Consider the following 12,474-nt stretch of genomic DNA (forward strand, 5'->3'; position numbering starts at 1 on the left):
GCTCGCCCGCTCTCCCGTCCGCCCGCCCGCTCGCTCGCCCTCTGTAGTTAGTTCAAAGTTGAGTTGATAGATGTCCTTGTGTGGTTTCAGACTGAATACAACATGTGTTATGAGTTTGTTATTGCTCAGTGATGTATCTCTTTCCCCACTTGACTTTCTGGACCTTGAAAACAATGCTGTCATATCTGTTTCAACCCGTCTGATCTGAAATCTCATTCTCTTCCCTTTTTTTCCCCAGTTTTTCTTCCTTCTAACTATCAGGCTCTTCCACTCCGTGTCTGTACAGAGGGGGATGTCTGTTATCTAACTGCTCTGTCTACCAATCTACCAGGTGTGTATTCATAACACCCTGTGCATGTGTGTGTTTGTGTGCACAGTTATGTGTATGACACTTGATGTACTGTATCCTTACTCGCATTTGTTACGTGATCAACTCCCTTGCTATCATTCCACCATCCATTATTGATACCAGTGTTTGACAATGACATAGGCTATACATCATTTTTGTGTCTGTTTACGGAAGCTCGTGTTGGGAACAGTATCATAGGCGTGGTTGGCAAGTCAAGTTGGAGCATGCGCATCTTGTGTGTATGCCTGTGGAAATGTACAATGAATGTCTTCCACATGCATAAATGTTGGGCATGTGCATGTACTGGAAATCAGTAGTTGCGTTGATGGCACTACCAGGTGAAGTAAGACAGACATTTGTGGAGGAAAATCACCTCATCGTGAACCACCTCCAATTGTCTATTTTGAAGATTGTTTGGTTGCAATTGTGTGCAATGCTCATCCATGTTTTGACACGTATGTGGGACTGTGTATTTGGCTCATACCCTTGGAACATACCCTCATTTCCCTGTAATTGGTGTTACAATCACAACACAATTGAATGAAGTGTTTTTTTAAATTGTATTCTTCTGTTTTCATGGGCATCTTTGTGTTTGGTAGAATACAGCCATCAAGCAACTTTGTCAGACAGGTTGAGTGTCTGTAATGACCTGGTGACCCTCTCCTTCTCTCCATCCCCTCCCTCCCTGACTTCTGACCTACCTATTAAAGCTCAGCTCAGTCCAATCTAGCCCTGCTCCCCTGACTCAACTTCCGGCCACCCTCAGCCATGGAGGACTATGAGGTGTGCTCGGCCGCCAGTATTCTGGCATCGGTGAAAGAGCAGGAGGCGCGTTTCGAGCGTCTGACCCGGGCGCTGGAGGAGGAGCGACGCAACGTCTCCCTGCAGCTGGAGCGTTCCAACATAACAGCCGACAGGCTGGGAGGGACTGGGCCTAATGCTAACCTGCCACCCAACAGCCAACCCCTGGCCTGGCAGCAGGTGGTGATGCAGGTAAATCATGCCAGCACGCCCCGCCTGCCCGTCCCCCTAACTCCCTGCTTACTCCGACTATCTAGTCCCCCTCCATTTGAGCTGCTCTGGCTGCTCTCATTCCATCGCTCTACACCACCATATGTATTTGGCTCATTGCTCTCGAGGCGACGTGTGGTGACGCCATCTCTTTCTCCTGGGCGGCTGGCAGCTGATCCAAGCCCTTATGTTATTCCTGATCTGTTGTGCTGCCTGGATAGTGATGTAATCATTACAATGTGATGTGGTGATCCCATCTCCTTCTACCCAGTGCTCTTTTGATATTGTTTTGTGGTCTTGCTGCTGATTGGATCGTGTCTGTTCATACAATTCTGCCTGTGGCTGAAGGACGTTTTTGTGTTGGTCGGGCCTTGGCTGGGCCTTGGATGCGCCTTGGCTGGGCCTGGGAGTGGAGTACGGACCTCTCTGGCTGGGGGTGTATGAAAGGAGATGTGAAGTGAGGCAGACATGATCCGCTGAAATGTCATCGAAATGCCCATTTGATTTACAGTGCAGAGCAAAATCCCGCATGAACAGACCAAGGGAGGGAAATGTTACTGCCGCCATTTCCTCTGTCATTAAATCTTAAGGTCAAGTGTTAGATCTTCTACAGAAAGAACACTATTGCTTACAGTCTTGGTTTTGAAACCAAATGATTGGGAACAGGAATGTGTGTGTACTAATCCTTGCGGATGGGCATTTCCATGCATGCACTGCTTTTAGAACTTTCTACCCAAAATGTATTTCTTCTTCACAGATTGTGCCAACGTTAATTTCTCTGGCTCGTTGCCATTTTAGATGGCATAAGGGATGATTAAGTCTCAAGCATGGCAGCCCAGCCTATCACTCACGGCTGGCTAACTGCTGTGGCCCGTCACCTGTCTCTCTGCATCGTGGGGTCAATTGGGTGGAACAGCCCGCACCACACAGGCCCGCTCAACGTTTTACACACCCCACCACTCTTTAAACGTAGCTTATTCACAGTGAACCAGTCTGGACCGCTCGCGCCAAACCGCTCGTAAACACTGCAGCAAATTGGCTGGGCCGCAATGACCTTTTTAGTAAAAAAAAAAGTTTTTATATTTTGTTGTACTGTTTCGGTGAATAACCATGATTTAATCATCCACATGTAATTACCTGGTGGAATGGATGGCAGGGGACGGGAGTGTTGATCATCATTGTGGTTCGGCTGCTCCGCCGTCTGCCCCAAGGGCTGCAGAAGGCACCTGCATGCTTGGCTTGGCAGCAAAGCTGGCTCATCCTGAGGAGCTCTATCTATTTATTTATCTGGCTGGCTGAACCATGGTCGGAGCCTACGTTACACCAGGAGGTTGTACAGTGCGTTGGGAAAGTATTCAGACCCTTTGACTTGTTCAACATTTTGATTATTCTAGAATATATTATGTCATTTATTTTCCGCATCAGTCTACACACAATACCCCATAATGACAAAGTAAAAACAGGTTTTTAGACATGTTTGCATATTTATTACAAATAAACTGAAATATCACATTTACATAAATATTCAGACCCTTTACACAGCACTTTGTTGAAGTACCTTTGGTCCCGATTACAGCCTCGCGTCTTGGGTATGACGCCACAAGCTTGGCACATCTGTATTTGGGGAGTTTCTCCCATTCTTCTCTACAGATCCTCTCAAGCTCTGCCAGGTTGGATGGGGTGAGTTGTTGTACAGCTATTTTCAGGTCTCTCCAGAGATGTTCAATCGGGTTCAATTCCGGTCTCTGGCTAGGCCTCTCAAGGACATTGAGACTTGTACCAAAACCACTCTTGCATTGTCTTGGCTGTGTGCTTAAGGTCGTTGTCCTGCTGGAAGGTGAACCTTCGCCCTAGTCCGAGGTCCTGAGCGCTCTGGAGCAGATTTTCATCTAGGATCTCTCTGTACTTTGCGCCGTTCATCTTTCCGTCTCCTGACTAGTCTCCCAGTCCCTGCCCCTGTAAAACATCCCCACAGCATGATGCTGCCACCACCATGCTTCACCGTAAGGATGGTGCCAAGTTTCCTCCAGACGTGACGCTTGGCATTTAAGCCAAAGAGTTCAATCTTGGTTTCATCAGACCAGAGAATCTTGGTACTCATGGTCTGAGAGTCTTTAGGTGCCTTTTGGCAAACTCCAAGCGGACTGTCATCTGCCTTTTACTGAGGAATGGCTTCCGTCTGGCCACTCTACCATAACGGCCTGATTGGTGGAGTGCTGCAGAGATGGTTGTACTTCTGGAAGTTTCTGCCATCTCCACAGAATAACTGTGGAGCCACCTTTGGGCACTTGGTCACCTCCCTGAGCAAGGCCCATCTGATTGCTCAGTTTGGCCGGGTGGCCAGCTCTAGTAAGAGTCTTAGTAGTTCCAAACTACCATTTAAGAATGATAGAGGCCACTGTGTTCTTGGGGACCTTCAATGCTGCAGAGTTATTTTTGTACCCTTCCACAGATATGTGCCTCGGAGCTCTACGGATAATTCCTTCGAACTCATGGCTTGGTTTTTGCTGCACTGTCAACTGTGGGACCTTTATATAGACAAGGGTGTACCTTTTCAAATCATGTCCAATCAATTAAATTTACCACAGGTACACTCCAGTCAAGTTGTAGAAACATCTCAAGGATGATGAATTTCAAGTCTCATACTTACGTAAATAAGCCATTTCTGTTTTTTTATTTTGAATAAATTAACAATCATTTCTAAAAACCTGTTTTCGCTTTGCCATTATGGGGTATTTTGTGTAGACTGAAAATAATGTAATCCATTTTAGAATAAGGCTGTAATGTAACAAAATGTGAATAAAGTCAAGGGGTCTGAACTTTCTGAATGCACTGGAGGATGGAGAATGGAGGAATGTACCCGGCTCTCTGTTGGACAAAGTAAGGCATCCAACTCTCCTAACCTTTCCGCTTGCAGACCCCCCCTACATCCCTTCTCTCCTCCTTGCATGATTGATTAAATGGGCCGGGGGTCAGCAGCCTTTTGCTCGGGGGCTCCCAGTCGTCAGCGAAGGGGTAGCAATCGATGGGCCCATCTGTTATTTAGAGTTGGGGTCAGAGAGGAGAAGCAGTCAGTCTGATTAATGGAACACCGAGTACATTCTTAATAAAATAGATTTAGACAGAGCTCTCTCCAACTCCAGAGAGGGGTTGGGCTCTATAGCTAGCAGCTGCCACTGTTTTCTGTCCTGCCTTCTTGTTCTCTCGTTCTGCTGTTTTCAATGCAAGCCTTTGACAAGGTGGTACCAAACTTTCCAAAATTCATGACCAAAATGGTTTATACCCCTCAAACTCAGCTCTTGTCCTCAAAGCCAGTTCCACTGCAGTTTTTTCATTTGTTCCCCTCTAATCAGGGACTGATTTAGACCTGGGACACCAGGTGGTTGCAATTCATTATCAGGTAAACAGAACTAGCAGGCCTCTGGACCTCGTAGGGTAAGAGTTGATGCTTGTACGACCGCAATGTCAGCAGTGGGTTATTGGGATCCCCAGAGTAGACGGAGGTTTGTAAAGATCATCTGATCATCAGGTGAGAGGGGAAAGAGACCCACCCTGATCCTGCTGTTCACAGGTGTGTCTGAGCATCCTCTACTGGTGTGTTTGATCATCCTGACTGGTGTGTCTGAGCATCCTCTACTGGTGTGTTTAATCATGCTCTACAGAGCTCCTCTGTATGATTCATGAGTCTCCTGTAGAGCGTTAGATCAGCATGGTGGTCAAAACAACACAAACATGAAATAATTCACTGCTTTTGGGTTTAGCTAGCATCTACATCCCTATTTAGCTGGCTGGCTTTAGCTGTTCACTGCTACATTAAATCAAATCCAATTGTATTGGTCACATATACACATATTTAGCAGATGTTATTGCGGGTGTGGTGAAGTGCTTGGGGTAATGGACAGACAAAACAACATGATCCAGTGTGGTGAGTTGTTACTTCATGAAGAGTTTGTTATCGTCACGTGCTGTGTTAGTCGATGTGGATCAGGAATGTTATGGGTGGAAATATTTAACACCCGTCAGCCGATTTCCCAAGACCTATTACTGAAGACTTTTTGATCCTCACTCATCATGATTGAACACTTTACTGAAGCGCTGTGTGTTTTTAATGGTTTCTTCTCAAGAATATCAAGACAATGCTGTCAGACGGCGTATAATGGAATCATCGACTAGGAATCACTGACACGAAGCATGTCTTTCAGTCCTCTCTCACATGTTCGACCAGGGACACACTAAAACCATGTTTGCTTTCCAAATGGCACCCTATTCCCTTTCTAGTACACTACTTTTGACCAGGACCCTATAGGCCCTGGTAAAAATGTGTGCACTATATAGGGAGTAGGGTGCCATTTTGGACACAGTCCATGTCGGTTTCTCCTGCTTTGGTAAATAGATATTTGCCTGGAGCAGTCTCATCGAGGCGTAAAAGGTCAAGTGGTGACACATGGAGACCCTCTGAGAATGGTGCCTGTCAGACAGCACTCAGCGCCCACCCCTTTCTGTCTGGCCTAGTCTACAGAGATGACCTCATTTCATTAATACTACACTATGGCCTTGTTTGGCTCAGTTGGTATGACCCTGAAGAAGACACAGTGATGCTGAAAAGTTGGTGTTTTACTGGGAGTTTAATTATATTGTGTGTCACTCATTTTAAGACCGATACTAACAACGCTAGTGTCGGCCTTCATCTAGGAACACCAACCGTCCAACACAGAGCTCATCTCTATACACACACACACACACACACCCACAAATCACAGAAATACTGAAGATGATGGCTAAATCCCAGATAACGTTAACATGTACATCCTTTCGCTATGGAGTGTTTGATCTGGTTTAGTATTAAGACGGTATAGCTCGTGAGATGGGCTGGGGCAGGGTGCACTACCGACTACCCTGCAAATGTTGTGTAGCTTTCTAAGGCATGTGAGATTCCATTAGAGCAGGTGACCAAACTTTTGACAACAATATCTATGGGCCATTTTTTTAATTTTTTATAAGTAAAACAATTTAGCTGACATGGGCTAATTGATCTGGACATTTCTTGCAAGTTAAATAACTAAGGTGTGCAATGACTGACATGACAAGAGGAACTGATGATGCACTACCCAATTTCGAAATTGCACCTTGTGCATTCTGCTATTACAACTTTCAGGAGTAAGTTTAAAGCCGGACTGAGTTACTTAAAACCTCTAGGGTACGTGGGACGGTAGCGTCCCACCTCGTCAATAGCCAGTGAAACTGCAGGGCGCCAAATTCAAACCAACAGAAATCCCATAATTAAAATTCCTCAAACATGCATGTTTTTTACACCATTTTAAAGATACACTTGTTGTAAATCCAGCCACCGTGTCCGATTTCAAAAAGGCTTTGCGACGAAAGCAAACCAAATGATTGTTAGGTGAGTGCCTATTCACAGAATAACACAGCCATTTTTCCAGCCAAAAAGAGCATTCACAAAAAGCAGAAATATAGATAAAATTAATCACTAACCTTTGATGATCTTCATCAGATGACACTCATAGGACTTCGTTACACAATACATGTATGTTTGTTCGGTGAAGTTCATATTTATATAAAAAAATCTGAGTTTACATTGGCGCGTTGTGGTCAGAAATACATCGTCTCAAACAAACATCCGGTGAAAGTGCAGAGAGCCACATAAAATGACAGAAATACTCATCATAAACATCGATAAACTATACAAGTGTTTTCATGGAAATATAGATAAACTTCTCCTTAATGCAAACGCTGTGTCAGATTTCAAAAACGCTTTACGGCGAAAGCACACTGCGATTATGTTAGCTAGCCACAGAAACGCATGCAGCCATTTTCCAGCCAAGGAGTGTCACAAAAGTCAGAAATAGCATTAAAATTAATCACATACCTTTGATCTTCATCTGGTGGCACTCCCAGGTATCCATGTTAGACAATAAATGTTTGTTTTGTTTGATAATGTACCTCTTTATGAGCAAAAACCTTTTTTGTTCGCGTTTTGTCCAGTAATCCGAATGCAGAAGGTGCGTGCATTAATTCCAGGATGAAAGCTTTTAAAAAGTACAGTAAAAGTTAGTAAAAACATGCCAAACGATGTTTAAAATCAATCCTACGGTTATTTTTGTCATAAATAATCAATAATATTTCAACCGGACAAAAGCTTCGTCAATAGGAAAGGAGAAACAAGAAAGGCACGTTCATAATCAGACGCATGGCTGATGAATGGAAATTTCCACTGGCCACTGATTGAAAGTACTGTATCTCCCTCCTTTTTCAGAATAAAAGCCTGAAACAATGCCTAAAGACTGGTCACATGTAGAGGAAGGCACAGAGCTTGTGAACTGGTTCCTAAGTATTTTGTATGGTGGATAGGCTTTCAATGGAAAAACAGCCTTTCAAAATAATAGTAACCATATCAGTTCTGTTATACTCACAGACATGATTTTAACAGTTTAGGAAACTTTAGTGTTTTCTATCCAAATCTAATTATATGCATATCCTATCTTCTGGGACTGAGTAGCCGACAGTTTAATTTTGCCATGCTTTTCATCCAAAATTCCGAATGCTGCCCCCTACCCTAGTGAAGTTAAATGTTTATTTATTTTATTTTAAAATAATTTTTGGGGGGGGACCCCCAAGCCCCCGCTGACCACTCTGGGGCGTGCCCTACAGTTTGGCTACCACTGCTTTAGAGGAACAGTCCATCCTTTGATCTCAGTGTGGTTTGTGGGTGAGATATGGGCCTCAGTCTGGTCCGGTGATGGCGCCGCATCACTCTTCACACACATACACACACCCTCACTGGCCATGCCACAATGGACACAAAGGCCCAGAGCACAGTGCTATACGGTTCGCAGGCAGATATATCCCTCACTGGCAGAGCCTAGGAGCCCCCCACTTCTCGTAAATCACTTGCCTAACAATGAACCTCAGTCCCCCCCATACCATTCCTCCTACCTTTTTCCCCTCTACCCCTCTCTCCCTCCTTTCTCCTCCCATTGTCATTAGGAACATTCTCGCCTCCCGTAAATGCGTAATTACCTGTGTGTGAGAACTCCTGCATTGTTTGTTTTGTATTTGCTTCCCGGCTGCACTGTTTCTGTATGTGGCCCACATCTTCTGGGGCTGTTATCTCTTTTTGTAGCCCAGTTGTAACAGTCACGTTGTACTTCTGTGTAGAAAGACATTCAGACTCCATTGGGTTCACAGTTGTAAACCCATGTGCAGGTTTATCACTTTTACTTTTCCCCATTTCCCCCCCTGGCTACGCTTTCTGAATCTAAGCTTAGAAAGAAATGGGCCCTATACTTTGCCTTGCGACTCAGTGAATTCTTCCTCTGCTCTATGTTCGCTACATACTTCAGTCTGAGACGTTGAAGTCGTTTGTGGTGACGTTCAAATGAGGGGTGTTGTACAAAACAAAGTCATCAGCGTTCGGATCGTCTCTAACCAATCAGAGTATCAAAACGCTGCTTTACCCATGTGTGTTTTGGCTCTGGCCCAACCAATCAGACCATCTAGAAATCGTCGGAGGTACTCCGATCCAGACTCATTGAGGAGAAGAAGCTAACGTCCTGTGGTGTGGCGTAGCGTTTGTCGGGTTGCAAGGGGTTTTGGTAGCCAGGCAACACTATACTACCGTGTATACTGTATTTTATCCCCTCCACCCTCTACACTTGAGTCGCTGGTCCATGAATTACAGTGGTGATTGCGGAGGGGCTAAGCCCTCTTTGTATCCCAGCTCAATGCATGGCTAACATAGGAGGACATGGGCACATTCCTTGTATTCATGAGAGACGGGGGGAGGGAGAGGGGGATTGAGAGACTGAGAAAGGAAGATGGAGAGATGCCTTTTGTACGACAGGCTCTTTATATTCCTGTGGTGAGGCTCAGACCGTCATCCTTCTGATCAGCCCATCAAGCCTTAATGTCCTTGTGCACCTCCCTGCCTTGTGCACCCCCCCCCCCCCCCTCCCCTTCAGGACATAATGTCTTTCATAGAAAGTCTGTATGTTGGGGGTTGAGCAACGACACATCTGTCTGGTCTCTGACCAGCATTAAATGTCTCTCTCTGTTGGAGCGATGGTCGTGATTGTCTGATCCTGGAGTCAGAGTTAGTCACAACGACCCATGTGTTTAAAATAAGGGGTGTCCTCTCTCCTTTATTAGATCCCCGTGCCACTCCAGGAATGTGACCTTTTGCCTCGGACTAGCTGGGTATATAACCAAACAAGGTTGGAAACTGACCCCCACCACCCCTTGATTGGAGGACTAAATTGAAACCAGTCGGAAATGCTCCGCGTGCTTTGTAGTTTAGAGGTGTTTGGCTCTTCAAAGCCTCTATTTAATTATGCTCATACGTTTCAGGTACTTGTGCGACATTTTTACTACATGAGTTACAAGCATGTAAATTGCACAGCAAACCAGCAACAGAAGTTGTATTCCGTCAATATGTTGGGTTCAAGAAGTACACATGCAAGACAAATGTTGTCTGCCTCAACATGAATCCTTGACACGATGTGAAAGCTCATAGGCCTAGCCACTACCACGTGGGTAGACTAACTGGACCACAGAGGCCGGCAATGAATGGATTCACAGTGAAGGCAGCTTATATGTACCAGGAGCTCGGTATACGCCACACATCAGTCATACCACTCATGTCATTGAAGCCCAGCCCCATGTACCACTTCCACCCACCCAGTGGGTTTAGGCCTTGGGTTGGGGCTAGGCCTGGGGTTGGGGCTGGTCTGAGGTGAGAGAGTGAGTTATGTGCTTCTCTTGGCCAGCAGCAAACCCTGGGCCTCTTGACTTAGCACGTTAAGGCATTACTGCAGGGCAGAGTGGTAGTCAGGTCTGGCATGTGGACACATGCCGTGTCTCTCACGGGGTCTTTGAGTTTAAGGTTTGGAGGGATGGAGAGAATCATTTTTGCCAGAGGAAGAATGTGGCAACGAATAGGAGCTACGACTGTAGTCCCACACTCTGTCTCTCTCTCTCTCTCTCTCTCTCTGTCTTTCCTTGCCCCTCTTGCGCTCTCCCAGGGCCTCGTTTTGCCAGACCTGTGTAGTGTGGCCGCCTGGGGACTCCACCACCGACCACCGACGCACACAATCAGAGAAAGAAAAGACACAAAGAGAGCCGGCAGAATGAGGGAGAAGGAGAGAGAATGGAGGGAGGAAGGCATTTGGAAGGAGTTTGATTGTATAGGCTTGTTCAAAGAGTGCCATAATCATTCTATTCAAATATCAAGGTATTGGATTGATGAGTGTTAAAGGCCCAGTGCTGTTAAAAATGTGATTTTTTCCCCCCCATGTTTTATATACACTGAGTATACCAAACATTAGGAACCAAGTTGGCTGGATGTCCTTTGGGTGGTGGACCATTCTTGATACACATGGGAAACTGTTTTGCGTGGAAAAACGCAGCAGAGTTGCTGTTCTTGACACAAACCGGTGCGCCTGACACCTACTACCATACCCTGCCCATTCACCCTCTGAATGGGGTACACACACAATCCATGGCTCAATTGTCTCAAGATTTAAAACTCCTCCTTTAACCTGTCTCCTCCCCTTCATCTATACTGATTCAAGTGACGTCAATAAGTGATCATGGATTCAACTGGTGACTGTTTTGTATGCTCAGTGTATTTCCACGCTGAGGTTGGAATAATGCTGTAAAATTGTCAAAATGATAATGCCCTTTTAGTGTAATATCTGTTTGAAAAGACCGCCTGAAACTTCAGCCTGTTTTGGTGATTAAATGAGTTAATAGACCAGTAAGAAATAGCGTTCCAAACCTCTCTGCCATTAACAGCAAATGTTCTGTTTTCCCCAACCTCTGAAAGTCCTAACAAAATTCTTGCTTGAGAAATTAACCTTGGCTTAGAAGCTTTTGTTTCTTTTTGACCATTTTAATTGAAAGCAATCACAGTAAGGTATTTAATTGTTACCCAGAAATGATTTGATAATGAGATAAAAATGGCTGCATTGGACCTTTAACACGAGAACCGCTAAAGCAGTCATTTTGACTGCTCAAGAATGACAAAATTCCTTGACTTTTCCTAAATAAGTCTATATAACACACTGGCGGTGTTAGATTCTTAATATCACAAACAGAACTGCAGTTATAACCAGTTCTGGGAGGGCATGTCATTTTTTAAAATGGTTTTCCCCATTGCCCCTCCTCCTCCCAACAGTATGGCCTGCTTCACTCCTCCCAACATTGTAGGGCCTGCTTCACTCCTCCCAACAGTGTAGGGCCTGCTTCACTCCTCCCAGCAGTAGGGCCTGCTTCACTCCTCCTCCCATCAGTAGGTCCTGCTTCACTCCTCCTCCCAGCAGTAGGTCCTGCTTCACTCCTCCTCCCAGCAGTAGGTCCTGCTTCACTCCTCCTCCCAGCAGTAGGTCCTGCTTCACTCCTCCTCCCAGCAGAAGGGCCTGCTTCACTCCTCCTCCCAACAGTAGGGCCTGCTTCACTCCTCCTTCCAACAGTAGGTCCTGCTTCACTCCTCCTTCCAACAGTAGGTCCTGCTTCACTCCTCCTTCCAACAGTAGGTCCTGCTTCACTCCTCCTTCCGACAGTAGGGCCTGCTTCACTCCTCCTCCCGACAGTAGGGCCGGCCTGCTTCACTCCTCCTCCCGACAGTAGGGCCGGCCTCCTTCACTCCTTCTCCCGACAGTAGGGCCGGCCTGCTTCACTCCTTCTCCCGACAGTAGGGCCGGCCTGCTTCACTCCTTCTCCCGACAGTAGGGCCGGCCTGCTTCACTCCTTCTCCCGACAGTAGGGCCGGCCTGCTTCACTCCTTCTCCCGACAGTGCCCAGCTGATTATCTGGATGATTATTGCTTTGAAACTGAACCTAAACTATACCAAAACTAATTTCACTCATTTAACAGATTTAAATAAATTAAGTAAAGTATAATGGGGAGAATGGGCGTTCTAGTTTATTCAGTTGTTTTTGTGAATTCTTTCCAACGTGTCAAGTAATTATATTTTTTGTTTTCTCATGATTTGGTTGGGTCTAATTGTGTTGCTGTCCTGGGGCTCTGTGGGGTTTGTTTATGTTTGTGAACAGAGCCCCAGGACCAGCTTGCTTAGGGGACTCTTCTCCAGGTTCAT

The 12,474-nt window shown here is 45.7% G+C and overlaps 1 protein-coding gene across 1 annotated transcript in view; it reads left to right on the forward strand.

Moving 5' to 3' along the window:
- The first annotated feature begins 254 nt into the window (after positions 1–254).
- The window catches only part of arvcfb (ARVCF delta catenin family member b), a 130,065-nt gene continuing 117,845 nt past the window's right edge, over positions 255–12,474 (forward strand). Inside the window, 2 exon segments of the mRNA XM_029638156.2 lie at positions 255–331; positions 1,060–1,342. Coding sequence (XP_029494016.2) covers positions 1,118–1,342 — 225 coding nt within the window. The 5' untranslated portion in view covers positions 255–331; positions 1,060–1,117.

The sequence above is a fragment of the Oncorhynchus nerka genome, linkage group LG27 (assembly GCF_034236695.1).
Source record: "Oncorhynchus nerka isolate Pitt River linkage group LG27, Oner_Uvic_2.0, whole genome shotgun sequence".
Classification (NCBI taxonomy): Eukaryota; Metazoa; Chordata; class Actinopteri; order Salmoniformes; family Salmonidae; genus Oncorhynchus; species Oncorhynchus nerka.